Below are 27,093 nucleotides of genomic sequence, written 5' to 3' on the forward strand. Positions count from 1 at the left end.
TTTCCATTTTGGGACGACGTGTCGATCAACGGCCTTGTAGTATGTGCGTCATTCTCTCCTTGCAGGCTGCATATGATATCATAGCTGTCACCGTCTCTCTGTACATATATATACCGACGTTGGCGTCGATGAATCCAAGTTCCCTCTTGCACTCAAACTCCCACATTCCCTCTCTCGCGCAAACCGATCAAGTCATTAGTCTGTCGCAGGTAAGTGTTGAACTTGGCAGACGGATATTACGAGAAAATACGCGCATAGTCATTCGGACTAGCCTCGGGACTCATTCGCTCGGGCATCGTCATTCGGACGTGCATATCGTGACATATCCGGGATTAGACGTCGGACATACTATTGAAGTCATTGATCGTTATCGTTTACGTTCAATTGATCGTGGACTCGTTACGCATATAGTCAGACATTGTGGCCAAATAACATTTTATTACTTTGCAGCTAGCCTCCAACGTCTTCATCACCTTTCAACCATCTTCGAACGTCGACTGTAGACGAAGCTCCCACAGCGGCTCGTTCCGCGTATCTGGGATACGACCAGATGGATTCCAGGTACTGGGTGCCTCGAGATCTAGTATAAGAAAACCTATTTTCTCCCGTTGAGGATCATCGAGTCTAAAGTATATTACCGTAATTATGCTCTGCCATGTTCTTGTTGCCGCTGGCTTGACCTTTCCGGCCGCCTGTGTATTCAACAACGACATTTGTGCGCTGACCGTCAAGATATCTAGATATCCCATGAAATTCTCTCGTCATGACGCGTGACGACGCGCCCCTGATCATTGCAGATGTCCATTCCCGTCGTGGCGATACGCATATCGTCCGCGAACTTCGGTCCAGGAACGGGTTCGGATCCTTTATAATCGAACCGAACCTGCGGTTCAGGCTCAGTTAGGTTCGATCCCTGCATTGCCCAAAGGTTCGGTTCGCGGTTCAGAGCCATCAAGAAATTGCCTGAACCAGGATTAGGTTTGGACCGGTCCGAACCGAGAACCGGAATCAGAATTCAAAGTGCTTCAATGCCTGCAACAGGTACTGAAGCTGAAGGAGTGGTAAGTGTACGTTCACGGAGTTCTCAAGTAATCACTAATTCTTCCATTGGCAGCGGCACCCTCCTGCGCTTCTCCAGCGAAATGCTATGGCGCGCCCATTCCTCACCTCGCATGGAAGCGGCTGCTGACCTAGTACTGTTATCCAGTGGCCAGGACCTGCAGATAAGTCGCATACAACGCACATCAAACACTATTACGAATCCGGACTTCCAAGACCTTGTCATCTAGATATCCGTCTATTCTCCCAGACGCGTGGTATATGGCCTTCACCCTGTACTGGATGATTTTAGCTGAGCGCGCCGCGGCATCTTGCATTTCAATCACATGACATACTGATTGTCCTCTATTGTCGATATCCGTCGATATTTCCTCTCTGAAGCACGCATGAGTACTGCTGCATATAACTTGCCCGTCGTCCTGCTGTGGCATCACACCCGGACATGACAACACTTTCCTCACTCACATCCCTGTGCTCTCTCTCAATGAACATCTATTTTATCCAGCAAAACCACCCATGGTACCCAGAACACTTGGAGGCTATCCCTAGCCAATACTCCTCATTGGCAGATGCTATGATACCGGTAGGTCCTCGATACTTCTCGGCTCGTGCGCTATGCTTGACGCGCCTTTAGCAACGACAGTCTGAGGCCCATACTGCTATCAAACTCATTGAGCAACGGCAATGTGAGACTCGCACGACCTTCCAAGCCCAGGAGCCAGCCGTTTATCATGACGAAGTATACCCTAAAGTATCCGGGTATGCACACCTGCACAGCGACTTTCCCAAGCGTGGAGATGTGCGCACTCCTACCCACAAGAATATGAATATGAACCGCAAGGTCACGTTACGTGTCGACGTACGTGCTGTAGCCAGTGGTTTTCTCCTGTTCGGGCAGCTTAATGACCGCAGTGGTCGTCATATGCAGAGTACAGCAGCAAGAGCTTCGGAGTCAAAAGCAAGAGAGGCGTGAAGGGTTTCAAAAAGCTGGTAAAACATGTCGCCAGAAACATGTTGCAACTCGGGAAGGCCAGTATGCACATCTACTGGTCTCGCCGAGGTTCTTATGCACAACAGCAGCAGCGATCTGGTGGAGTGCAGAGAAAAGCGAGTCTGAGATTCAAGGGTGATCTAGTGACAATTGCGAATCTTCTCCTAAAGCACACAAATAAAAGAAAGGCCTGCAACTTAGTTCTCAGGCTATGACTTTGTATGAATACGTGTAGTCCGAGAGATTCGGAGATCCTCACTGCGCCTAGTTTCTTGGACACTTGTTCCTCGCCTATCCCGGCGAAATCTAAACGGCAACTAATGCCTCATGCTCATCCCCTTGCCGCGCCGTCGCAGGAGGTGAGGACACATTGTGCAATCTCCCGGTCAATACTCGCACGCGCGATTGAGGACAAACGATATGCGCGCTCTTACATGGCACTGGATGAGCTCGATTGAAGTGCGATGATGATACGTGACGTAGTCTCGTACTCGAGTTGCTGGCAGGCTGCTGTACTTGATATTTTCGATCACGATCGCTTTTTGATGATCGAGCTCTTTCCGATCCTCCCCGCGTCAGTGGTTGATTGTCCGGGGTCACAATGTTGCTCTTCTCTGCAAATTTAGGCACTACTCATGGGCCTCGAGTGCTTTCGGGGGCAGTATGCATTTCGGGCGCATCACACTATCTGCAGTCTGAGTCAGGGACGACCTCACCATCAGCTAATTTGCCATTATGACAGCATACTGCCAAGTACGTGTTTTAAGCACCGCTAGACTCTCCATTGCGCATATCTGTGCAGTTTTCATTCGAACCTCACCACTTGTGACTAACCTAGCGTGGCTTTGTCCAGATAGATGTGAGGTCGAGTGAGCGAAAGCGACCTGCAGTCATGTATTCTATCTACATCGCTGAATCAGGCCTCGTCGCCGTTAGCGCACTTGTCCCGGGTTTGCAGGCGAGTCGGCCCGGATGCCTCAACGAACCTACACATAATGATGTGTGAGGCACCGCGGTATGACTTTCAAAATACCGTCAAGCATACATACATTTTTCCGGATTTTGCGTTGTGCACTTACCGACCCAACGAAGAGTCACGGTGGTTCTACCCGTCTTCTGGCGGTGCTATCTACGGTGGCGTCGGATATGAGGTATGTTCACTCTTCCTAGCTTGTGAATCAACCAAGGACAACACAGCCCCAAGTGTCAGGCCACGCGGTCTGCCGCCCCTCATGGGCCCTCCGAGAGACACAGAAGTCGATTCTAACGATGGAACGTGCCGTCACACGCGGCTCACGAGTTTGTAAAATGTATAGGCGCACATTGTCGCTATCCCAATTTGGCCTCTGGATGCCACTCGGACCCAGTTGGACCCATTGTTCTGCGAGTTCAGACTCCGCGAACCTCATGTCCTTGTTCCGTTCATAGACATCCATCACATTTCGCATCACCGCCATCAGCGGGTAAACAGAGAGCCGGAGGGCCAAGGCCCGCGACTTGCCGCCTCATGGGTCGAACAGACCTTCGTCCGAGAGTATAAAACGACCCGCATTTCTGCGCCCTTCCTCATCTCTCTCCCTCACCACTCCTCCGTGTCAGTGTTTCCGCTGTCCTTCAACACTCCTCAATTATACCCAAGACCTCAAGTCGTCCGAGTTATCGCTAAGCTATTTGACATTTGTTGTCTGCTCTTGCATGTTCTTCCGTTGTGGCTGCTGTCTCATCTTTGCCTGTCATCTTATTTTGTATAACTCCTTTTCATGTGTTATCGTTCTCACTATGTTGCTCGCTCATTTGTTTTCCTTTCTTTTCTCATGTCTCGTCTCTGCGCCACACTGTCGACCTGGTCCAAGCCACAAGCCTGTTCTCGACCTCTGGCAACCTCGTGCTTCGGTCTACGACATCTGCCTCTCCTGTGCTTGACTCACATACTCTCTGGGCAGGGTGCTTCCGCCTGTTCGCCACACCTTCTCTCTGCTCTGGCTTGTCTCCTCAAAGTCGGCTCCAAGACTCCATACTGTGGCGGTGTGCTGCGTCGAGGTAAGCCAGTCGCCACACATATCACACACCGAGTCCTGACATTCGCCACAATTTCAAGGCGGCGGTGAGTTCCCATCAAGGAGACTACATGCTAGGCAACAAATTCAACAGACGTGGCTGTCCCAGGCTGGATGTAGAGGTACAGGCCTCGGTAAGTGCTCGAACTGTGTCAAACGGGACGACTCATCTGATGCTTGACATCTCAGGCGTCTTCTGGAAATAACTGGCTACTCGTCTACTTCTACTTCTGGCCGCCGCTTGACTGTCTGCCTGGTCGCCTGACTGTCGCCCTTCTCGCCTCGTCTCTGTGCTTGGCTGCTCTGAGCCTGCTCTACGCTGTCGGCATGCACGATCGCTCTGGGCTTCGGCGATTGGCTTCTCCGCTCCCTCCCGACTCCATTAGTGGCTGGCTGAATGCGATGGATTTCTTATGTGCTGCCGACATTCCTCATCTGCTTCTTCTGCTTCTTCTTTCTCGCTGCTTTACTGTGTAGCTTTCTCCTGGCTATCCTATGGCTGGTCATTGTACTCGATCTTGGCTAACACTTTCACATACGTTTTATACCCGCACGTTAACGGTGAGCGGTGTTTTTTTTCACTACATATCTCCAATATTACTCGCCATATCCAGGTCTGAAAAGCTCGACCCATATAAACTCGACAGTCCTCAACATGAACAAACGGCGAGTTTCATTGTTTGTTAAGTACACTAATCCTGCATATAGGCGTTTGGTTCTATCCATCTGTCGCCTGTGCCAAGCCAAGGCGACGGCACAAGGTATTCTTGGCTGTTGCGCCTTTCTCGCTAAATGCTTTGCCCACAGTTTCTTCAATTGCATTCAAAGACGCATCCACACTTTCCGTCGATCAATACGTCGGCCCGTCGCCGTCAAAGTGAGCTTGCTGTGGATCTTTCCAATGACTCCGCAAGTTTGAATGTTTTCGCTTGCTAGGATCGTGTCCTCCCTTCTCCCCCTCCGTATGTCCTCACGTCTCCGCTGCCGTCCGCTTCCTCGATCGTCCTCCAGCTCCCGCCTTGTCAAGTCTCTCATCGAGTCTCCTATCAGCACACTGCCGACCCATGAAACGGTCGTACGAACGTAGCAAGGTGAGTCCCCCGAGGGAAGGGCGAACATTCTTGTTCGTCCTGGCGCAGACCTTTCCGTGGTCCTCGGGATAAGTACTCTCCGGCTCAAGGAAAGCGAATCAGCGCCCAGTACATATATCATGTATTGGGTCCTGATACGCCGTCGGTAGGGGAAACCAACATGCGCCTGAAAGTCATATCTCAATCGTCGTTACTATGTCACCAATCGTCTAGCACATGCATCACCTTCGTTACCTTGGTAAGTCGCCATGAACTGTTTCTTTCATGGTGGTCTATTCGCTGCTTGCAATCCCGCTGTAGAAGTGCCGCTCTCGGCTGGATGTATATATGCATGAATATTTACCTACAAACCGCTGAGACGATTGACACTCGATTCTACACGTCTCCCATATCGCCTTCAGCATCCTCTCAACATGGCTTATATGTGGTCATCATTGGCCAGCACCAGTATTCCTACTTGTATCTCGCTGGGTTGTGATGACATACCACGTGTTGTCGTCATGGCCAATCACGGTAAAACTCAAATATCCACCAAATAGACAGCATAATGTCATGAAGACGTCTAGAATGACCAGAAGGGCTCGCTGCATAGTGTCGCTTGTTCGAGCCCGCGTCTCGACGCCGCATACTCACATGAACATAGCGATCGATGGCGACTTTACAGCAAGAGCGCTCCGTCATGTGCCGCAAAGCTCACAAAGGTCGCTTCTGCCATCCAAAAACCCATCTGTTGCAATGTCAAATGGATGGCACAGCTTGGTTGGCATTAGTTAATGTTGCATTGCTGCCACCGGTGGTGAGACCTGTGATCTGAAGATGTCAGACCCACTGCATGCAGGAATCAATTTTCTTGCACAGAACATTGAATCAAAATTGGATAAGAAGCGAATAGCACTTATTTAATCCTATTGATGTAGAAATTGAACGGAAATTGAATGGAAATTGAAGATAAATTCAAAGAGACAATGGAAAATGGATTACATAATCTATTTTTCTTCGATTTCATTTCTGTTTTAGGCGCCAGAATACTGATTAGGTAAATTCACTTTTCCTTCAATTTCTATTTGATTTTTTGTACCAGAAAATCGAATACCGCATGCAGTGACCGAGTTCTGCGATTGCTACTGAACCCCCCACTGAAACACTTCGAGCACGGAGGGGAACATGATTCTGCGAGCTCTATGGGTTCGCCAGCACCCCCTACCTCAAGTATGGTCCCATTCAGAGTAGCGCGGCTCATTTCCCGATATGGCGGTTGATCAGATGGCCTCGTCTTCGCACGACGCATTCAACTAGACGCCTCCCCCTTTCAATTGGCCGTGGCTTCTGTCTATTGTGCTCTTCGCAAATCACATCTCTGAATCGGGAATATGCTGTCTGTCCACTACTCTATATGGTCATGCTAGTGAATTATCAGCTTCATTGCCCAATGTCGCGTTGCCAATGGACTGGTTATGGATACGCTACTGAAGTGCTCTGGGATCTTCAGTATCAGTCCTTTATGAATGCTCAATAATACATACCCGACTGGGGCCTTGGGCTGCCTGCGCCATATCATCCGCGCTGTTTACTTCCGGTAGAATGCAATCTCCGTCAGCCTCGACCTTGGTCAGTCAGCCACCGATTTTCTTTCCTCTTCGCTCCTTCCAGTCTCGGACCAGCAACACATGCGTTGTCATAATGTTTCCCGTGTACAGACATGTGCTGGGTTTTGCATATCCTACGGATGCGTAGAACCACCTGCCGTGTGACCTGTCGCGACGTACATGGTATCTCGATGTTGTCAGTTGGTCTCCTAGACGCTTCTAACAATGCACTCCTCTCTCACCGATAATACAGTGGTAGTTTTCGACTTCCTCACCAAGTACTAGCACGCTTGGTGATTAAGGTTCCGACTGCTGTGGATAGCCAACCAAAGTCCTGATAGCGTACTCGCCCTAAGATGCAGGGACTATAAAGAGGCCAACCGACGCTCGGTTGACCTCAGCACCAGCACATCGCTACTTCACATTGCTCCATCATGTCTACCACTGGCGCGTTCAATACCGGAGAGGTTCGCCCCTGGAACAAACCCCAACTCCTAACCTCTCGCGACATCGCCTTCGATAAACCCTTCGTCGCAGCTCCACAGCTCCCCATAGGCCTTAACTGGCTCGACATCGACGCCAACGCCGACATTCGTGTCAAGGCCTATGCCACGAACATCACCAAGGAGTCGTTCACCGCTCACATCGACTCCTGGAGCGATACTACCTTCTACTCTGGTGGCGCTAATTGGCCAATCATCACCCCTGCTCACCTCGAATACCAGTGTGGTCAGTTCTCCACCGAGGAGGACCACCCCTGGGACAAACCTCAGACTACCACTCAACGTCGCATCAGCTTCTCGCGTCCCTTCGTCACCCCTCCCAAGGTGATTTGCTTCTTCAACCAAGTCGACATCGACAAGAACCACAATTGGAGGGCTAAGACCTACGTCTCCGATGTCGATGCCACAGGCTTCACCATCCATATTGACACTTGGTTTGATACCATCCTCTACTCTGCCACCGCCGGATGGGTCGCCTACCCCGAGGACCGCGAGTATGTCTTCAGCGGCACCGCGAACACGATGGACGTCCGTCCTTGGGAAAAGCCTCAGCTCGAGAACAGTGCCCAGGTTAAGGTTCCGTTCGACTTCTGGAAGGTGAGAGCCTCTTGCTTTTCCACCATGGGAACGTCTGACCTGAAGAGATATTGTTTACGAAGGTGCCCAAGGTCTTCATGGCTATAAATCAGTTCGACATTGAGTGCGGCCACAATCTGCGCCTCAAGGTCCATGCAGACAACGTTACGGCCAATGGGTTCACCTGGCATATCGACAGTTGGAATGACACAGTCCAGTACAGCGCTGGGTTTTCCTACCTCTGCGTCGTCTAAGGTGCGCTTTCGATAAATTCGTCCACCCTGGAATGATAGACTTACACTCTCCGTTCAACAGGTGTTAGCTACGCTTCGCGTACATACAATTTACACTACGATGAGATCCTGTTTTTGCATACTAAATGTCTTCCCTCGATTGCCATACTTGATTTGTACCTTGCATTTGCGAAATGGGATATTGGCGGTTGACTAAATTCTGCCCTTGTGAACGTTTGCGACTAAGCTTCACTTGACATACGACGTTGGTGTTTATTTTATGTATCTATACAACAGCGACTCAGTATAGCGATATACATACAGGGTGGCAAAGCACAATATGCTCAAACAGGATAGAATGAGAGGTCCGTACCACGCCTCATGCGTAGGATCATCACATACAGACACAATACAGGTGGATGCTGGCTACACAATGTTCCCAGCGACGGCTTCATACGGTGGGGGAGGCGTCTCGGAACGAGGAGCGATCTCCAGCGACGGAGGGGGGTTGGAGGGCGGCGATTCATAGCTTGGACTTCGAGATTGACTCGGTGGAGGCGATCGCAAGGACGGTGGAACCAACGAGGGCGGGAGCGTACTGGGGATCTCGGCACCACGTGTCCGCTTCAGTATCAGATGCATCGCGACCGCGAACTCATCCCGCGTGAGCTTGCCGTCGTGATTGATATCAGCGAGGTCCCTGAAACCACGTGAGATCAGTATGAGACTTGGCATGTCTGCTCTGCACATACCAGATCGCAGCCATGTCGTTGTCCGGCAGCTGAGACTTCGAGAAAAAAGGGACGGCGGCTGCTCCCTCAATGTAGCCCCTCTTCCAAGGATCGAGAGTATCGAAGAATTTGTCGAACCGCGCCTTCGACACGGGGTTGATAGCCCATCCTCCCGGATGATCTGAGCCCGACGATGACATCGAAGGTTCAGGCGTGAGCCGCGAAGGTGACACATAGAACGGAGAGGGTGGCACTGATGTGCCCGTTGTCTCGGGTGGGCGTGACTGTGTGTCTATCGCAAATCTAGACGAGGCAGCACCAACGTCAGTTGACGATGTTGAGGACTCCGCAAGCGGCGCGTCAACTGGTGCATCGAAGTCTATGAGCTATGCAAATGTCAGTAAATATGACGAGCACGAGACACAGTGATAATAGCTTACCGAGCTCTTGATCTGGCGTCGACGTTGCGAGGAACTGGAACTGGCGACAGGGGGTACATCATTGTGCAATGTTGATGTAGACGAAGCACCTGGTAGCGCTTCGCCCGCCTTGTTCATGTCGACGAGCGTCATGGCCTTGGCGAACTCATTCCGCGTGAGGTAGCCTTTCTTGTCAAAATCCGCCAAGACCCTATGCATGGCGTTAGTCCAAATGGGGCGTGGATTGGTAGAACATCACCGACATGATGTGATTGGAGACATCCATGGACAAACCCAACTTCAGCATGAAGGAAACAACAACGTATCCCTGTGCCTGACCCGTGCTTTTGGCATCCAGCGTATCGAAGATACGATCTGCATGTGCCTTAGTCTCCGTGGGTACTACAAGTCCCTCTATGGGGCTTGTGGCTGGCGATGATGCACTACGAGAACGACCTAGCTGTGGACTGCCGTTGGAATGGTCAGATATCCCGCTATGCACTTGACCGTGTGCTTGCTCATATATTTCCGTAGGGAGAAAATCCGGGATGGACGTAAGTTGCCTATTCATGCAAGCCTGGACAAGGTACATGGCAACGATAAAGTCACCAACGTCGAGGACGCCACGGCGTTGGATGTCTGCTAGATCCCTGTAACGAGGAGGATACAGCGGGTTAACGTATGTCATGCTGGGATTATAGAGCACATACCATATCTGCGACAGCGTCGCGGGTGGCAATCTCGACTTCAGCAGTAAGTCTCGGACTCGCTTGCCTATCAAAGAGGTTGAGACGGCTCAAGTGTAAAGATGTTGAACGCCACATACCGCTCAAGGCACCATTCTGAGGGTTGTTTCCGAGGAAGATCTTCGAGAACTTGGATCTATCCTGAGACGTAAGTGGAGGAAGATTGCTGCCAAAATCTGCCTTGACTGATCCCCATTGAGCGTCGTGTTCCGTTTGGGATCTTTGTGCTTGAGACGCCTCAGGTCCTTGTTCGATGCTGTGCGATTGCACAGGACGTTTCCCAGCCTTGATAATATCGTACTGATGCAACACTTTGTTCACCTCCTCGACGGCCTGCAAGAGCTCGCCCAGAAGATCACCCTCTGCTTCTGTCGTAGCCCAAGGAACCTTGTCCAAGATTTGCCTCTGGGAAGCTTGACAGTTGGTGTAGAACTCCTGAAATTCGAACATGAGTACGTACAATCCCGATTGAGTTGAAAATGGTATCCATACCTGAATAAGTTCTCCATTGAGATCGCTCGGCATAGCATGGGCCAGCGCTTCCTGCAGAACCTCGGCGTTACCGCGGGCATTGCGACATAGTTCAGCAACACTTTGTGGGTCATGTCTTGACCCAGCACTAGACGTTGACGCTTGTAGTTCGCCTGCAGTCACAGTACCATCCCGCACCAGATCATCATACATCTTGAGGGCTTGCGTGAGTGCATTATCCGTCTTCAGCAGACTCTCCAGGAGCTGCTCCTCCCGAGTGGACGTCGAGCAATGCGAATTCTGCCGAGACCGGGCAGCCTCAACATCTGCCCAGCGGATCTGTTCGAAGATCTCGTTTTGAGAGTCTTTGCATGCCTTCAAGAATTCCTGTCATTATATTTAGAATCAATCATATCATGTACCTTACGCCGCTGCAAACGTACTTGTATAAGCGGACCTTCGACATCCGCAGGCTGCGCTTTCACAAGGAGATCACGCAACAGGTCGGCGTTTCCCAGTCCTGTTTGAGAAAGCACGAACAGTCTTTCGAGTTCGCTGCGCTGGGTCGATGTCGAGGATTCAGGTTGTTGCGATCCGTTCCGCCGCGAAGATGCGTCATCCAAGGACAAACCGCTCATGCCAGAGGTGGCCAACATACGGAGCTATCAGATTCTTTGAGTAACGACTTCTCCGGAGCAATGTCGGTGAAACACACAGCATGCTCATCCTTGACGCGTTGCTGTGCTTGTTGGTTATAGCCAACGCGGATAAGGTCGTCATACAGCTGTAGCACCGAGAGCAATTGTCCGTCGACTGCTAGCAATTCCTTGACGTAAACACTTGCAGCAGCCCCGTTCGGGCCACGACGTTTCCTGGCTTCTGCTGCTACCCATGGCATCTGCGCATGAATGACGTCGAGTGATGTACGACATTTTGAGCGGAATTCCTGAGCGAAGCGCCACGGTCATTCAAGTGGCCCGGTACCGTGCATCGCGGGATGCGCACCTGAACAATATCTGACCTGAGGTCTCGCGGACTCTCTGAGTTCACAAGCGAATCGTGCAGCAAGTCCGCGTTGCCTCTGGCCGTCTTGATGAGCAACGACACCTTCTTGAGCATGTCGGACCCTGATGGTGGCGCGCCATTAGGCGGGCGATACGGCAAAGACGGCAATTCATCGTGCTTGATTATCATTTCTCGTCGAGGATGGGGTGTCTACGTAGTGGAATGTTCGCACACCGAAGTGATGACAACAGATGTCGAAGAGAGGCCGACTCACCGTCGAAACACAAATCAAGTCGAGAATGCTGTACAGATCACGCCTAACGGGGATGCGTGTGGCGTTGTGTGGTCTACGCGCAAAGACAAAACGCAGAGCTTTGACCGCTCCACTTTCTGGTGGTTGGGGCTTGGAGCTCTCGGGAGGTTGTATACTTGATAACTCCGCAGCGCGGCCGGTCAATTCAGGAATGTGACACACTGCCACTGCCTACCGCAGCATACTGTGCCGAGTTCGATGAACTTGCGATGAACAGTCAGAATAAACTTCATCGCCGGATCCCGCAGTAAACTCGGTACAATCCGTACCGCATGTGGCTTAGTTTGCGGTCCTCCTGTCACATGTGGACATGTATGGATGCACTCCGCCAACAAACATCGACATGTTTGGCGGAAGGATAGGCAAATACTCCGCTTCACTGGAAGTCAAAGTGTATACGGGACAATGCTGTTTCCTGATGCCATCCTGACACCTATACAATCATGTACCACGCGAAATTTTGCCAACAACAGTCCGGAAACACTTGGAAATAATGCTCCGTGTGGTCACAGCCATTGTAAGACAGCCGCGGTGCTGCTTGATACGCTCATGGTCGAAAATTGTCGCTTTAACGGGCAAGTAGGTTATGCTGCACGCGAGTGAGTAAAAGAATGTCTGTAATAATTCAATAACGAAAGCGGAAAGGGTCATTACAATTCGAGTAAATCAGATTAGAAGGTAAATAACAGAGACGCTAGTAAGGATAACTCCGACTGATACTTTTCCACTGATCTGCTCATTGTCCTCACCCACCATCTTCGACCGCTATTTCGACTTTACGAGTGCTTTCACGACCCCTTTCCCTCACCATCCTTGCCAGCAATCGCTAGTTTTGCGCTATGACCAGCTCACCGTCGACCCCGGACATCTCCACCTTGTCGCTCACTTCCCAGCCCTCCCAGCAACGTCTTCACGATACTTACGACTATGAAGGCGGCGGCAATGGCAAAAGTCCCTACCACTATCAAACCTCTCCGCCTATCCCAGCCCAGTCCCAGTACAACCCACTCGGGGGCCTGGGCCAGTCCCCGCTCAAGAGCAGGCCAGTCCTGCGCGGTGGTCTTCCATCCGTAAGTGTATGTGCTGGCTTGCGCCGACCAAGGCTGATCAATGCACAGCAATGGCTCGACAATGGCGCGAACATGACGGATAACCGCTCTCTGTCCCCTAACAACAATTCTGACCTGTCCTCTTCCGGGGGATCTCCGCCCCCCGTGGGTAACATGATAGCCCCACCTATCACGCCTGGCACGCCGATTCAAGGTGGAGACGACGAGATAATCCCCACAGCCATAGTCATCAAGAACATACCGTTCAATGTAAAGCGCGAGACGCTCCTGGACATTATCGTGAGTGCTGTCCCCATTACAGTTGGTTCTATGACAATCTTCTGGATGGATCCCTTTCTTCATGATCGAGGCTGGAGCTTTGTGAAAAGCCGTGAGCAACCTCGAGGCAAGCTCGCACCGGCTCAGTGACCCGCGTCTCGGATGACCTTCTACTTCGAGTTGTCTGCGGGCTACCTATTGTGATGCGCTCTTCCACCTGACACAACCCTTGTAGGCATCGTTGTCGATCCCGACGCCGTACGCGTTCAACTATCATCTGGACCAGTCGGGCCAATTCAGAGGACTTGCATTTGCCAACTTCCGACAACCGGCGGATGCAGATGCTGTGGTAGCTGCGTTGAACGGGTTCGACGTACAGGGCCGAAAGTTGCGGGTGGAATATAAGAAGGTGCTGCAAGCCGGTGAGAAAGAGCGGATCGAGCGCGAGAAAGCGATTCGGCGCATGAAGTCGATGCAGCTGGAAAAGGAGCAGGCCATGGCACATCAAGTCGGCTCACCCTACGACGAGTTCGGGCAGATGATACCCCCGCCGCCGTTTACGCCGCAACGATCGTTCTCCGCGTCAAGCGTGTACCAGAACCAGGTGGGGACGCCATTCTCGCCGGCATCACAGATGGCGCCGCCGATGCCGACCCCGCCCCCATTCAACATGGCAACCCCGCCGCTGCCGCCCGCGACGCCTGGTGGGCTCAAATCGCCGTCGACAGAGCTCGATCTGAACGACCCGTCGACGCTGGAGATCTACTCGCGCATCCTGCTCTTCAAGGACGACCGCATGCGGGACGAGCTCGCGTTCTCGCGCACGCTATCGCCGAAGCAGCGTCGCGTGGTACATCTCGTCGCACAAAAGTTGGGCGTGTACCACTACTCGGTCGGCGAAGGAGAAGAGAGATATGCGGTTGTGACACGCATTGACCCCAATCCAGTACGCTGTCGTTTCAGCATGCACTGCGCGCTGTATTGATCGCGATCTGATCAGGGACAGGGCCCGCGCCAGACACTCACGCGTGCGCCGTCTTCGTATCTTTCTCCCACATCACCGCAGCTCCCGAACTCCTTGCGCGTGAAGAAGTCCATGCCGGACATGAAGTCGCTACAGTCGCAGACGCCGCGTCTCACGACCCGCGCGTCAAACGGAAACATTCGCGAGGGCTATGCTACTATTGCCTCTCCGTCTCGTCGCTCTCCTGGTGGTTTTGCTGCCTTATTCGCCAATGGTGGCGGGTTTGGCAATGGCGTGCCCCCTGTCCCCAGCCTCCCTACCAACCTCATCGGCGGTGGCGGCGGCGGCATGGACAGCCCCACTGGAGTTGTGAGACAGCCTCGCGGACCGGGCAACGGGGGCTTCGAGTCCCGGCGCGAGAGGCGCGAGAGCCAGACTCAGCGAGGCGGCTTTGAGGCCCGCTCTCACGAACCCCTGGAAATTTGAAGACAAGGAACAAGCATATTATCGATACTTTTGTGCAAGACCAAGGGGGACGGACTGTGCTGCTCTCGTTTTATCTGGTATCATGATACACTCGTCACTCGTTTCTTCCCATGCAGTTTCGTCTTCCTTCCGTCCCTTTCCAGCCCATTTCAAGACCTGACATAATTGGCCCCTTTACGCCTCTCCCATAATCGCGCCAGTGACCTCTCCGTGCTGTGCACTGCTGGCCTACGCTGCCGTATGCCCCCCATTGCCCTACTTACATCCCTGTCATGGTCCCATATCGTTCATAGTTCTGCACTTTGCTTGAATTCCCGTATCTGCCTTTTTTGAAGTATCCTACGCCTGGTTGTACGTTGAGCACAGATTTAGAACAAGCGAAGGCTGTATATATTGGATCGAGGATACTCATATCTGTGCTGCGATGTCGAAGACGCGTGACTACTTCGCGTCTCAGGGCGTCTGATTCTCAGTGCGCTTGACTTGCTTTCGCGCGTTCAGTTGCGTGGCAGTCGTGCTGAGCTGCTTTCATTCCACCGTCCTTTATATAATCCTGGCGTATAAAATGCCTGGAGGCACCATCGTACGCGCCGCGTTTTTCGCTGTCGGTGCGCTTGTCGGTGGTGGTGTCGCCACCGCAGTCGCGGTATCCAAACGTCAAGTCCCTGCATCCACGCCTGCTAGCACGCCATCTACTCAACCTGTCCTTGACGTAAAGGGAGGGAATGTAACACAGATCACCAGCCCGAGCCCAGTGACTGTGCTCCCGCCGGTGCTGAGGTACGGCAGTCCTGGTACGTGCGTACGAGCTGGAGAGTGGCCAGACACTTAAATGCTTCCCGCTTTTACACAGGTCCTGTATCCGACCAGCTGGTACACGTCGCATACGTTGCTGGCTATGACCGTCGCCTACGACACCCAGCTTGGGTACGCATGTTCATCCATTTGCCCGCGGAGTCACTCAAGCAGCGTGAAGACAGCAGAACACTTGACACTCGCCTCGCTGGGAAAATATGTGCGGGAAGGCGCATCTCCAGCCAGCGAAGCGGGCGACCGGTCGAACTCGCAATTCAAGGAGGACCAGTCCATCCCTGCGCTCTTCCGAGCGAAGCTGCAGGACTACTTCAAGAGCGGGTATGATCGCGGACACATGTAAGACAAGCGCAATTTAGACTCTAGGCGCGGGCACTGACATTCATACTAGGGTCCCCGCCGCTGATGCAAAAATCTCCCAGGTGAGCGCATTTCGAACCCATGTTGAGACCAAACTCACAGCCCATTATTAGGTTGCAATGGACGAGACCTTTTTGCTCACAAACATTGCACCACAAGTCGGAGCTGGTTTCAATAGACATTGTAGCTTGTTCATAGTATTAATTTGGGACTTAAGCCTGACATGGACTTCGGCAGATTGGGCATACCTAGAGGATTGGTGTCGGCGCCTGACGTCTTCCTTCGCTGATGTCTACGTCTTCACCATTCCCCTTTATCTTCCCAAGCTAGAGTCTGACGGAAAATGGCGGGTGGTGAGTGCCGTGAATGCATGCCTCACTGCTGTCGACATTGACCGTCTTTGCAGAGCTATGAGGTCATCGGTTCGCCACCGAATGTCTCTGTGCCCACGCACTTTGCCAAAGTGGTGTTGACATCGAGACCATCTTCACCATCGACGCCCAATGTGGTAGAAATTTCCACAGGAGCCTTCGTATTGCCGAATGCGCCCATTCCAGATGAAGCGAAACTCGAGAACTTCGTCATGCCAAGTGAGTGAATACTGGCACACCTGCAGTCGTTATACGTGCTAACCTCTAGCAGTCGAAGCCGTCGAACGGGCAGCAGGACTCACGCTGTTCTCCGACGCGATCAAGCAGAATTCAAAACATATTTGCAAGACAACAAAATGCGAGGTCATCGTAAGGAGATTCGATGATGCACAAAAGCGGCCTGAGATGCGCAGAGCGATATCTGCTCCCCGATAGTACACACCTTCATTGCAGCAGTGTTCGTAACTGGGACCTATCTCATTACATCTAGATGGGAATGAATACTGCAAGAGCTAGTCGCTCAGAGATGCACGGTGGATATATTAAAAGTCTGATAGCATATCCCTAACACCGGACCAGTATTGCTGGTCGACTCGAGGTTGAATCTCCTCTTTTGTAAGCCAAGCGAAGTCGAGGATGTTCTTGCCATCTGGCCGAGCCTGGCCAGCCATGATATGGGCCTTGTAGAAGAACACGTATATCTGGAGCAGTATAAGAACGCAATTAGCGTGAATAAGAGATGCGCCTACCTGTGATGGCGATATTGAATCGATAGTGGGTTTGTACACGCCTATTGGATTCCGGCTCACGACCCATGTGTCCATATTGGGACCACATTCATCATGGAGGTCTCGTTCTGCAGCCTACATATTGCGAACATGAGAACATGACACGGGTAGACGTGTATAGGACTCACCTCATGCAGCAGTTCTCCTTCCCGAATGCCTCCTTGAGGGAATCTCCAAACATCCCGCCCTGACTGGTCCTTGCCTTGCAGGAGGAGGTACAGGTTGCGCTCCCCTTGTCTGTCCAGACTCCGCACATCACCCTTCATGTCTGCCTCGTGTATTCTCGGCATACACTCTTCTCCCGACTCAGTACTTACAACCTCCTCCACCATGCTCGGTGCCGTCGCCGCGGTAGAGTCACCGTCTAGTTCCTTGCCCTTTCCGAACCGCGGTCCACCAAACGCTAGCCGCTCGCGCTCCTTCTCTTCTTCCGCGAACTTGCCCTCGAGGAGTGAGCCCTGCTTGAAGTAGAAGTCGCCAGGGAACGGGTTGAAGAGCGCACGCTGGATCCGCGCGTGATAGGCATAGTAGGCGCGTTCGAATGGACTCGGTGTGCGGGTGATGATGGGAGAGCGGTTAAGGATCACGGCGGTATTGATATTCGGCTTGGACTTTTTGTGCCCAGAGGTGCCAGACGGGGCCGCGGTAGATGAGGGCCCGGCGGTGTCAGTGACGGTGGCTAGTGTCCGTGCACGAGCGCACAAGCACGTCGCTGGTCAAACGACATTCAGTCATTGAAGGCAGCAGGTATACGCGCTGCTCGACGTACCTCGTGCCTGTGCTCTGGAGGTGTTGAGGGCATTGCGGGCGAGCATTCCAGCGGACGGGCTGTAACGTTGTCGCCTTCCTCTTCAAGCCGCCGACAAAAAGTCCAGTGTCCATATACGCGTGTCACGTGTCCCTACGTCGTATGGTGGGCGCTCCCGCCGCCGTTGAGCAGCTGTTGAGACCACCACCGACGGCGAGCAACTGCTCGCTCTCCTCGCCCACCATGTCCATTTCGCTTGTGTCGAATGCATATCTTGATGAGAACTCAACGAAGATACGCTCGAAGCCCGTGCCATGGGAGGTGCAATCGTCGCGCGCAGTGTTCATTGCATACAAGCTCATATGGAGACACGCAGGGATATCAGCGTGCAGGGCTGATCACAGCCGACGAACTCACGCTCATCAAGAAAGTAGAACGCCAACCTAAGGCGAAGACTGAGTCATTGCTACTTTCTGACGGAGCGGCTTATGCGCACCTATACCTCCGCCTTCTAAAGAAACTGCAACGAGTCGACACTCAGCAGTGTATTCTGGTGCTCATTGCCGACGCAATTGCTGGTATGCGCGTTTTATGTGAAATATCTGCGGGTGACTGTAACGAGCTGTCAGATCATGATGAGCGCATCCCACTGTTTACTAGGACGCAGGAGCTTGATATTGACTTGCCATATGGTCCCCTCTTACGGTAAGGCAGATCACCTCCTCCAGCATGTATATGACTTATGGTGTCCTTAGAATGTTGGAGTCGCCGGACGACTTTGTTCAGCTGAAAGCAACTCACATACTCACAATACTTCTTAGGTCTGCATTTTATATATGCCATGCGTGTATGCGTCTCGACCTGACTAGACTTTCAGCTCCGAGTCTACGCCCATTCATTCACAACAGCTCCAACCTTTCATTACGTCTCTGGCATCGTTTGTCACGGGCAACACACCACACAAGCGAGACATCGCTGTACAGTGCCTTGAGGCGGTTCTCTCTCGGCCCGAGTTTCGCAAAGCTGCATGGCAAGATACGCAGCTCATTTCAGGGTGCGTTGCCACATCGATTACTCTGGATGTCCCCATGTAATACTTTGCTTCGCGCCTGAAGACTGGTTGATATTCTGAAGCATAACCCCGGTCCGCAAATGAGCTATCAAGTCGGCTTCTGCCTATGGCTGCTCACCTTTGAACAGGAAGTTGCGGAACAGATTAACAAGTACGCCACACAGATATGGCGAGATGCTGTGGAACTTATCTAATGATGCAATGCAGGAAGTACGATATCGTACCAGTTTTGACCAGTATCGCTCAGTCGGCCGTCAAGGAGAAAGTGATTCGCGTCATCGTGTCCACTTTCCGAGTTGCGTCATTTGACGAAGAATCATTTACCACTCAGATGGCTAACACGTTGTATAGAACCTGGTATCGAAAGCCCCATCCGCAAATCTCCCCTCAATGCTCGTCGTCCAATTACTTCCCTTTGCCCAGAATCTATGCACACGGAAATGGTCCGACGAAGACATTATGGAGGACGTGCAATACCTGAGGGACGAACTGAAGGCCAGATTTGAGAGCCTGACGTGAGTGTCAATATCTGCTCTCACACGTGCAATGTGTCTCAACTACTTTTGTCGTGCATAGAACATACGATGAGTATAGCTCAGAGCTCGTTTCGGGACATCTATCTTGGTCTCCTGTCCATGAGAGCGAGCTCTTCTGGAAGGAGAACGCTACCAAGCTAAATGACAATGACTATGCTCAATTGAAGTGCGGTGCCGCTCTTGAATCATTGTGTAGTCAAATCTCACGCGTATGGTCCGCAGGATCCTGATTCATCTGCTCAACGACTCAAACGACCCAGTTGTGCTGGCGGTGGCGGCGCACGACGTCGGACAATACGTTAAGTACTATGAACGTGGGAAGAAGTGAGTGATCCTGTCGATCATTATCCCTGTGTGCTCACTCTTCCAAATCATCTGCAGTGTGTTCACAGACGCTGGTGGTAAAACGCGTGTCATGGAGCTCATGTCGCACGAGAGTCCGGACGTTCGTTATCGAGCATTGATCACGGTACAGCGGCTTGTCAGCCATCCATGGAAAACCGTATAGCGAGTGACATAATTTATCGGATGAAATATAAGTTGCATGCGGCTCTCCCAGGCTCTACTTGTCTCGTGTATATGACAACGATGTTGCTCCGTACAGGAGCGGTCGTACCCGCAAATCTGGGGACATCGTCCGGCCATACGACGCAATGCCGATGGGTATGTGTGAACCAACAATCTTTCAATTTTCAATAGTGAATACTGGAAACTTGACATGAAATCAATTCACGCATCACTGCTACATTTACTCATGACAGACGCGATCAGTTAACGGAAGTCAGTTAACGGAAGGAGTGATCGGGGGCAGGAGTGGCTGGATATCGAAGTTGGCATTTGAGGCCAATAACCACGGGTAAGTGCCGTATTCGCCCTGTATACGTGATGAGTAGTGGAAATACTGCGACTGTGGTGCACCGCTTACGATGAGCGTGTTTGGGAAGCCCTTGTCGAATGGGAGAATGCCGTCTAAGTAGGAGATCTGTTCTCGCGTCAGGCTGATTCCAAGTGCCTCAACGTTGTCCATGAGGTGTTCCACTTTGCGTCCGCCCACGATGGGGAAGACGTAGGGCGCTTTGTGCATTGTGTACGCAATAGCGACTGTAGAAGTTATTTCAGCGCAAGGTGCAGTTCTAAGTGGGTATCTAGCATACCAGCCGTGATGTTCTTCGCTCCGACTTGCTTTGCGACAACCACAAGGGCGTCGCACATTTTTTTTTCGTCGGGCGTGCGCTCCCAGGGACCCATGACGGTGCGTCCCTTCTCCCCGGTTTGGCGTCGCCGCTCTTCTTCCTCGTCCGTCCGGATGTGCCCGCTGGCGAGGACACCCCACATGGTGAGTGCCATGCCTGATGATGCACACTCTGTGAGTTGAATGTACTGGTCAGGCGTACGGTACGTGCACCTTCGTGTTGACACATTGGTAGCACGTCACGCTCGATATCACGCTGCAAGACAGAGTACATAGCCTGATAGACGACGAAGGGCGTCTTGCCATGCGACCGTGCGTATGCATTCGCCTTCGTCACGAGCCACGCCGGGGTGTCCGAGATGCCCTGTACTTCTAATCAGACTCCTTCAGGTCACCGGGCAATGCGATACCCACGAGGTAGAGGACCTTGCCGGCGGTGACAAGGTTGTGCAGGCCGTCCATGAACTCGTCGATGGAGGTGTGCAGGTCCCAGTAGTGCACATACAGGATGTCGATGTAGTCTGTGCGCAGGCGCTTCAGGCTTGACTCGACGCTGAGCCGCAGATTCTTGAGGTTGTTCCCGACAAAGTTGACCTTCTGCTTCACTTCCTCATTGGGTGCCTTGAACATGTTGGTGTACTATCATCATCTCCGCCAGTGAGTGAGTTCGTGTGGCGCACAAAAACCACTCACCTTCGTAGCGATAATCAGCTGGTCACGAATCCCCCTGGCCTCCGCCCACTCACCAATGAATTCCTCCGATGAGCCGCTTTGACTGTGGATCGAATATTATTAGCGGAATCATCGCACCCTCGAATGTCGGCTACGCACTAGTTGCTCGCGGTGTCGATAAAATTGCCGCCCGCGTCGAAGTAGGCATCGAGGAGCTTGAACGAGGACTCCTTGTTCATGTCGCCCATTCCGATCGCATGCCACTTGTCACCGATATTCATTGCACCCAGGCAGAGCGGGGAGACATGGATTGCGGCACGGGGCGCGAACTGACGATAGCGGCCGAGCTTGGTCGGCGGTAGCGGTGCGGCTCCAAATAGAGACATTTTGCTAAGGTCGTGCGGTGAGTGCGAGCGTGCCCTTGCTAAAGTGAAAAGCTGAGTTGCAGTGTCTAGCCTATGTCACGAACATGCTTTTAAACGAGAATACCTAGAGGAGCGGTCCGCTGACCTAACGCTATCGCAGCATGAGAATTGACATCATTCTGATGCTGAGGTTCGTGTTTGGGCTCATTGAGCCGTAAGACTGGGATCAAGCTTGTCCTTGTGTCTGCCGGTGTACGCCTCATCCCTCGGCACCAACGCCCCTCAGATCCTATGCGGTGTCCGTGTGGGCGGCTTCAGGCGATCTCGGAGTTTCATGGGGGTGTCGGTTGAGACTAGGGTCAGTTGATCGACTTCGATTGCGTAATAGGCGGATTCCTACGGTCAAATCGTCCAGGAAGCCCAGAGCTCGGACAAGTGCGTGGTCTCAGTCATATGCTTGGGCTTGTTCCACTCATTTCGATCATAATATATCAGGCTGTGAGCTACATAGTAGTGACAATATTCCGTGTCAAATTTGAGGCAGAAACCAAAGGGGAATTATTGCAACTCAATATATACAAATGTTCAGCAAAAGGACAGACCATGAAGTGGTTTCAAAATCTAACAGTATTGTATTGTTCTTTGTTTGTACCACATACACATAAACCTCAATTCCAATCACACCGGATGGGAGCACGTACCTGAGATAAAAATACCAGTATGCTTATCAGGGCGATAATTGAATCCAACCAATCAACATTGGCCTCCGCGTAAGTTCGGCGATTCCGCGAATTTGAAGGAGGGCCGCAGCACACCAAGCGGTCGTCGGTGAGTTCGTCAGTATCACCATGTCCAAACATGTTATGTGTAGGAGTTTAGAGGAAGCACCCAGTCTGTTCTCAGTTTGGAAGAATATGTACCGTTCTCAATCTGACAATAGTACGCAGGCAGTCTGGAGACACCGACAGCAAGATTCCTCTATGCCGGTGTTTTTAAAGTAGGTATCAACGCGATCCCAGGTCAAGTATTAAATACGTACAGTTGATCCAAAGTCCTTCCACAGCGGTGAAGATATTTTACAGACTTATGCGAACTATCAAACCTTGCAAGAAAACGAGACCCCTCACACGAGTGAAGCTTTTATCACCCCCTGTAGACCCTGAGTAACACAAAGGAACAAAATGCCAACATGCCAGCGAACACGTAGAACACACGACCTTCCTTCTCGGGGTCGCCTTGCGACAGCACGTTGCGCAGGGGAAGAAAGACGAGCCCGACGAGGAAATTCGCGATCCCTGTAGCTCTCATCAGCGCGGCTTCATGGGTCAACTCTAGCAGATGGCAACTCACAGTTGAGCGAGAGTGCGACGGACGAGAGCGCGGAAACAGCCTGTGGGGCGCAAAAATAGGAACGCCAGCGTCAGTATGAACGTGTACCCGCAAGAGGAAGCCGGGCACCCACGTATTGCGGCGAGACCTCTGATATCATCACAAACGGAACCGGCCCTATGCCAATCGCGAATGACCTGCGGGATACATGAGGAGACTTGAGCTGATAGGAGCGGGAATATATAAAGTGACGCACGCGATGAAAGTCAAGATCGTAATGCTTGCTAACGTAACGGCCCCCACATCGAGCCCGAAGCCGACACCAAGAAGCGAAAGGAGAGCGCCGCACGCCGAGAGCGACAGCAGTTGCTTGCGGCCGATTCGCTGGAGGTGGGTGATATCGTGTTACATGTGCTTACGGTGCGTAGGGAGGGGAAAGGTACTTACGTCAATGAGGACGATAGGCGCGGCAGTCATGAAGAAATTGACGATGGTGATGCCGAGGGAAACGTACGGCCCAAGGTCAGGCAGCGCCTTCGACAGGATGTCATTGCTATAATAGAGGACTACGCGAGCGGTGAGCACGGCTCCACTACCAGGTGTATCCAGTCTCTCTGACCTGCATTGACACCTGTGGACCGGTCGTCAGTTCTGGCACTACACGAGCAGAGCGCGCAGTAAAGATCACGTACCGGAGAGCTGCTGCACAAGCATCGAGAAGCAGACGATGGTGAGGGGCCGACGGAGTTCGGGCGCAATCAGCAGCTGTGGGACGGATAACGTTGCCTCGTGCGCGTCGTCCGCCTTCGCAGGTGTGATCTCACCAGATTCGGGGTCATCTGCACTCAGAAGCGGATCCTGGCTGTCGTAGTTCGGCACTGGTCCAACAGTCGTTAGTCTCATATGCTCTGTGGCTATGGGCTAAGAAGGACTGCTGACGTTCAGAGCTTCGTGGTCCCTGTGCACTGTGCCATATGCGGCGCGCGGCCTTATCCTTTTCAAGAAGAAGTCCGTGCCGATCGAGCCAGGTCGGCGATTCGATCATCGAGGGGCTAACGAGGAGTTGTGCGACGGCCAGGGCGGCAGAGAAGATGAGCACGATGCGCCATTGGCGGGGCGTTGCAAGCTGGAGCCCCATGCCTTGGGTCACCATGATACCGATGACGATCGCAAATTGTGTGAGTACGCCTGAACAGTCCAAACCGTGTGCTCTTTAGTGGGAGGATATGCTACTCGTGAATAAGCGTACCGACGGCCCCGCGCTTCTGAGGAGGAGCAATCTCGGAGAGAAAAATGGGTCCTACGCAGAGACCAACGCCAGCTCCTATTCCCGTGAGCATGCTGCGCACACCTGTCAGACGTCGTTGTATGCGTGGCTTCTAGACTTTGGCTTACCGTCCAATGGTCAATGGGAACAGGGACGCAGATACCGCCATTAGACCTGCACCGGTAGCAGTCACCAATGAACTGCAGCGCGATGCGCCCTTGCGGCCCCAGCGGTCCATAAGGACATTCGCGCCCAAGCTTCCAATGAGACCACCGACGGTGTAGACAGAAGTGAGGAGAGAGAAAGTAGCGTCTGACATGGGAATGCATGTCGGCAGACCATAGTACACCGTGGGGCTGTCTAACGAAGGCCCAGCATCACGGCAAGTGAGAACGGCCTGTATTTGATTGAGAGACGAGATATGGTAACCATACTGGGACAAATTGGGTCACTCCATAATGACCGAAAGCCAAGGTCATATCTTACCTGTAACCTATGTTATCACAGCACATACAATCAGGCAGACGACAAGCGCACCTGGAAGGACACCACCAAGATCCATGCGCACGCAAACCAGCCGTACTTCGTGAAGGCTTGCGGTTCGTGGATGTTGGCCATGGCCGAGACCTGCTGAGGGGGATGCTGGCTATCTTATGATGTTCACTGCTATACGGTCTCTAGTCAAGGCTCGGGTCGCTAAAGCTGTACTCTCAAGTGAGGTTGCTGCGGTACTGACTGCCGCCGCAGTCGGTGGCTTGGGCAAGTCGCGCCGACGGCGCGAGTGCGTCTCTGTCGCGTAACGTCACAGATCACGAGACCATCATCAATCCCACCCGCGGGCTGCGCAAAATGCAAAATGTTGTCAGTTGTCGATGTCTTATGTCGACATAAGTTGTCCCCTTCGGGGTGACATACGAAAAAATTGGAACGATACAGAGAAGATTAGCATGGCCCCTGCACAAGGATGACACGCTTTCCCGGAGTGGTAGACCTACGGGTCTCAATATTTATTTTATGCCCGCTTGCCAAATTCGACAGACTCCTGCAAGAATCTCGCCCTGGTCTCGTACCAAGTTGTCCCAATTCCGGACGCGGGCCACAAAGCTAATTCTCGTGAAGCTACTGCAGTGATTGATCGCACGCATCATGTACGCTTATTCAGTTGATTTCATCACCCTTAAGCTCCTCAGGTCTCATGCTTTCTGGTTGTCCCCCATGTCTCATCCCACCATCTGAATTCAACTATCTAAATTACTCCGTCATGGTCTACGTTACATTGGCTGCTATACGGATGGCGTTGTAGGCGTTTGTCGAGTTGTAGGTCCAGTGTGACCCTCAAGTCCGACTCACTATGCTGACAAGACTAGAATTCGACCACTCCGACTCGATATATCATTTCGAAGACACGAGATACAAATAGAGCAACTAATATGGCAATCGAGGCAAGGTGATCACCAGGCAAAAGCGGAGTCCCACCGCGCTGTAAACTGCATACACGCGAATCGCAGCTCGTATCTATCTACTGAAAGCAAATATGAGTCCATGATTTCTTGGTGGTCGATTTTATCAAAGGCGCACCTTAGACGACACAGAGGTAGGAAACCCCAGCGCTGTGCTGGACTGTGTCAAACCAACTGTCGATGTGCCAGGTAAATCCATTGGCCGTGGCGTTGTCTGCACGGACCCTGAGGCGCAGGTTGTGATCGCACTTGATGTCAAACTCGTTTCTAAACAACATCTCTTCAGGTCAGACATTCCCATGGTGGCAAATCAAGAGGCTCTCACCTTGAATAAATCAAACGGGAATTGAACCCGACCACTGTTCTCGAGCTGAGGCCTGTCCCAAGGACGGATGTCCATCGTGTTCGCGGTGCCGCTGAAGACATACTCGCGGTCCTCGGGATAGGCAATCTATCCAGTGGCAGCCCCGTAGAGGACGGTACCACCCCAAGTGTCGATGTGGATGGTGAAGCCTCTGGCGTCGATATCACTGGCGTAGGTTTTCGCCCTCCAATCGCAATCTTTGTGAATGTCAAGCATGTTGAAGAAACAGATGATCTTTGGAGGGGTGACAAAAGGACGCGAGAAGTCGATGCGACGTTGAGTAGTGACCCAGCTTTGGCTGGGCGGGCGGTCCTCTTCGGTGGAGAACCGACCGCACTGGTATTCGAGGTGTGCAGGGCTGATGACGAACCAATTGACGCCACCAGAGTGAAATGTGGTGGGCCCCTACGAATCGAGGTGAACGGTGAAAGATTCCCTGGATATGTTCGTGGCGTGAGCACTGATGCGGATGTTAGCCGCGCAGCTTATATCGAGCGAGCTTAGGCCCAATGCGAGCTGGGGGACAGCAACGAAGGGTCGATTAAAGACAACCGAGCGGGAGTTGAGAAGTGCGGGCTGTTCATGGGAGCGGACCTCTCTAGTGTGGAATTGACCTGTGATGGACATGAGGGTACAATACAGAATAGCGATGAATGGCTGGACTGGTTGGTGCTAAGGTCAAGCGAATATAATCACTCCGAAAAAAACAGTTATATCTGAACCCTTGATGAAGATAAGTAGTTTTCAGCGACTTGTAAAGACCGACCGACAGCGTACAGATTCCATGTACGCCGCGCCGTGAGAACAATGGGCTCACGGCAGAAGATATAGCAGCTGACTGAGAAGCAAGGTCTAGACTCACAAACATTGTGCTCCAGCAGCGGACTTTGTGATCTTTGAAACCTTGTGGCAAGAACGAAGTGCATTTGGTAGGAGAGCCAGCGATTATCGGTCACAATCTTGGCACGTCATGTTCATGTGCAAATGCACCCGAGACGCGCGCTCGAACATGCGACACTAAGCAGCGAGCACTGCAAATCATTCTGACAGTGTCCATGACTTATCCTCTTCATCTGGTAGACGTTTAAGTCTCGCCACGATGGATCATGATGACAACACGAACAATGTTAGTAAAATCAAGCGAGACGGACTACGGCTAGCCGATGATGATCACATGGAGGCGATATGTGGGAGATG

The 27,093-nt window shown here is 52.2% G+C and overlaps 12 protein-coding genes across 12 annotated transcripts; 8 read left to right on the forward strand and 4 right to left on the reverse strand.

Annotated features, from left to right (window-relative positions):
• Window positions 1-1,501: 1,501 nt before the first annotated feature.
• On the forward strand, window positions 1,502-2,189 carry POSPLADRAFT_1044119 (hypothetical protein; the record flags this gene model as incomplete). The annotated part of the gene is made up of 3 exons (XM_024478468.1): window positions 1,502-1,642; window positions 1,694-1,918; window positions 1,998-2,189. The coding sequence occupies 3 exons, from the start codon at window positions 1,502-1,504 to the stop codon at window positions 2,187-2,189; spliced, it is 558 nt and encodes a 185-aa protein (XP_024341409.1).
• Window positions 2,190-3,829: 1,640 nt separating this feature from the next.
• POSPLADRAFT_1134575 (hypothetical protein) lies at window positions 3,830-5,368 on the forward strand (the record flags this gene model as incomplete). Its single annotated transcript, XM_024484494.1, has 9 exons — window positions 3,830-3,965; window positions 3,994-4,090; window positions 4,217-4,241; window positions 4,297-4,522; window positions 4,585-4,668; window positions 4,816-4,984; window positions 5,044-5,069; window positions 5,119-5,198; window positions 5,348-5,368. 9 exons carry the CDS (start codon window positions 3,830-3,832, stop codon window positions 5,366-5,368), a joined length of 864 nt encoding a protein of 287 aa, XP_024341410.1.
• A 1,850-nt stretch (window positions 5,369-7,218) lies between these two features.
• Window positions 7,219-8,410, forward strand: POSPLADRAFT_1166721 (hypothetical protein; the record flags this gene model as incomplete). The annotated part of the gene is made up of 3 exons (XM_024487935.1): window positions 7,219-7,884; window positions 7,947-8,118; window positions 8,179-8,410. 2 exons carry the CDS (start codon window positions 7,219-7,221, stop codon window positions 8,115-8,117), a joined length of 837 nt encoding a protein of 278 aa, XP_024341411.1. The 3' UTR covers window position 8,118; window positions 8,179-8,410.
• Window positions 8,411-8,522: 112 nt separating this feature from the next.
• On the reverse strand, window positions 8,523-12,014 carry POSPLADRAFT_1031683 (hypothetical protein; the record flags this gene model as incomplete). Its single annotated transcript, XM_024476807.1, has 11 exons — window positions 8,523-8,796; window positions 8,849-9,213; window positions 9,268-9,457; window positions 9,510-9,896; window positions 9,957-10,020; window positions 10,073-10,850; window positions 10,907-11,125; window positions 11,179-11,361; window positions 11,469-11,678; window positions 11,743-11,896; window positions 11,944-12,014. The coding sequence occupies 11 exons, from the start codon at window positions 12,012-12,014 to the stop codon at window positions 8,523-8,525; spliced, it is 2,895 nt and encodes a 964-aa protein (XP_024341412.1).
• Window positions 12,015-12,535: 521 nt separating this feature from the next.
• POSPLADRAFT_1166724 (hypothetical protein) lies at window positions 12,536-14,957 on the forward strand. Its single transcript, XM_024487936.1, has 4 exons — window positions 12,536-12,851; window positions 12,900-13,130; window positions 13,345-14,055; window positions 14,110-14,957. The coding sequence occupies exons 1-4, from the start codon at window positions 12,621-12,623 to the stop codon at window positions 14,557-14,559; spliced, it is 1,623 nt and encodes a 540-aa protein (XP_024341413.1). The 5' UTR covers window positions 12,536-12,620; the 3' UTR covers window positions 14,560-14,957.
• Window positions 14,958-15,124: 167 nt separating this feature from the next.
• On the forward strand, window positions 15,125-16,538 carry POSPLADRAFT_1134489 (hypothetical protein; the record flags this gene model as incomplete). The annotated part of the gene is made up of 8 exons (XM_024484484.1): window positions 15,125-15,353; window positions 15,413-15,486; window positions 15,536-15,711; window positions 15,764-15,794; window positions 15,846-15,915; window positions 15,970-16,085; window positions 16,139-16,322; window positions 16,372-16,538. 8 exons carry the CDS (start codon window positions 15,125-15,127, stop codon window positions 16,536-16,538), a joined length of 1,047 nt encoding a protein of 348 aa, XP_024341414.1.
• An 84-nt stretch (window positions 16,539-16,622) lies between these two features.
• POSPLADRAFT_1064862 (hypothetical protein) lies at window positions 16,623-17,706 on the reverse strand (the record flags this gene model as incomplete). The annotated part of the gene is made up of 4 exons (XM_024481861.1): window positions 16,623-16,804; window positions 16,853-16,966; window positions 17,020-17,603; window positions 17,661-17,706. The coding sequence occupies 4 exons, from the start codon at window positions 17,704-17,706 to the stop codon at window positions 16,646-16,648; spliced, it is 903 nt and encodes a 300-aa protein (XP_024341415.1). The 3' UTR covers window positions 16,623-16,645.
• A 176-nt stretch (window positions 17,707-17,882) lies between these two features.
• Window positions 17,883-19,755, forward strand: POSPLADRAFT_1053433 (hypothetical protein; the record flags this gene model as incomplete). Its single annotated transcript, XM_024480407.1, has 11 exons — window positions 17,883-17,960; window positions 18,016-18,217; window positions 18,269-18,344; window positions 18,395-18,460; window positions 18,517-18,693; window positions 18,755-18,862; window positions 18,919-19,006; window positions 19,063-19,226; window positions 19,288-19,413; window positions 19,470-19,571; window positions 19,629-19,755. The coding sequence occupies 11 exons, from the start codon at window positions 17,883-17,885 to the stop codon at window positions 19,753-19,755; spliced, it is 1,314 nt and encodes a 437-aa protein (XP_024341416.1).
• Window positions 19,756-20,028: 273 nt separating this feature from the next.
• Window positions 20,029-21,497, reverse strand: POSPLADRAFT_1136463 (hypothetical protein; the record flags this gene model as incomplete). Its single annotated transcript, XM_024484687.1, has 7 exons — window positions 20,029-20,121; window positions 20,173-20,348; window positions 20,402-20,611; window positions 20,653-20,803; window positions 20,854-21,078; window positions 21,133-21,214; window positions 21,271-21,497. 7 exons carry the CDS (start codon window positions 21,495-21,497, stop codon window positions 20,029-20,031), a joined length of 1,164 nt encoding a protein of 387 aa, XP_024341417.1.
• An 840-nt stretch (window positions 21,498-22,337) lies between these two features.
• Window positions 22,338-24,690, reverse strand: POSPLADRAFT_1136453 (hypothetical protein; the record flags this gene model as incomplete). The annotated part of the gene is made up of 11 exons (XM_024484686.1): window positions 22,338-22,454; window positions 22,571-22,635; window positions 22,691-22,771; window positions 22,827-22,866; window positions 22,939-23,002; window positions 23,062-23,189; window positions 23,253-23,397; window positions 23,494-23,683; window positions 23,745-23,857; window positions 24,201-24,469; window positions 24,610-24,690. The coding sequence occupies 11 exons, from the start codon at window positions 24,688-24,690 to the stop codon at window positions 22,338-22,340; spliced, it is 1,293 nt and encodes a 430-aa protein (XP_024341418.1).
• A 273-nt stretch (window positions 24,691-24,963) lies between these two features.
• Window positions 24,964-25,203, forward strand: POSPLADRAFT_1136250 (hypothetical protein; the record flags this gene model as incomplete). Its single annotated transcript, XM_024484659.1, has 1 exon — window positions 24,964-25,203. A coding segment is annotated over one exon (240 nt), but the record flags the coding sequence as incomplete, so codon positions are not given.
• Window positions 25,204-25,614: 411 nt separating this feature from the next.
• POSPLADRAFT_1044127 (hypothetical protein) lies at window positions 25,615-26,400 on the forward strand (the record flags this gene model as incomplete). Its single annotated transcript, XM_024478469.1, has 3 exons — window positions 25,615-25,666; window positions 25,722-25,818; window positions 25,920-26,400. The coding sequence occupies 3 exons, from the start codon at window positions 25,615-25,617 to the stop codon at window positions 26,398-26,400; spliced, it is 630 nt and encodes a 209-aa protein (XP_024341420.1).
• Between the last annotated feature and the right edge of the window lie 693 nt (window positions 26,401-27,093).

The sequence above is a fragment of the Postia placenta genome (assembly GCF_002117355.1).
Source record: "Postia placenta MAD-698-R-SB12 unplaced genomic scaffold POSPLAscaffold_3, whole genome shotgun sequence".
NCBI lineage: Eukaryota > Fungi > Basidiomycota > Agaricomycetes > Polyporales > Adustoporiaceae > Rhodonia > Rhodonia placenta.

Coding starts and splice junctions, on each gene's coding strand:
- POSPLADRAFT_1166724 (XM_024487936.1), top strand. CDS start 12,621: ATGACCAGCTCACCGTCGACCCCGGACATCTCCACCTTGTCGCTCACT. Junction 12,852..12,899: donor TGCGCGGTGGTCTTCCATCC/GTAAGTGTATGT, acceptor ATCAATGCACAG/CAATGGCTCGACAATGGCGC. Junction 14,056..14,109: donor CACGCATTGACCCCAATCCA/GTACGCTGTCGT, acceptor CGATCTGATCAG/GGACAGGGCCCGCGCCAGAC.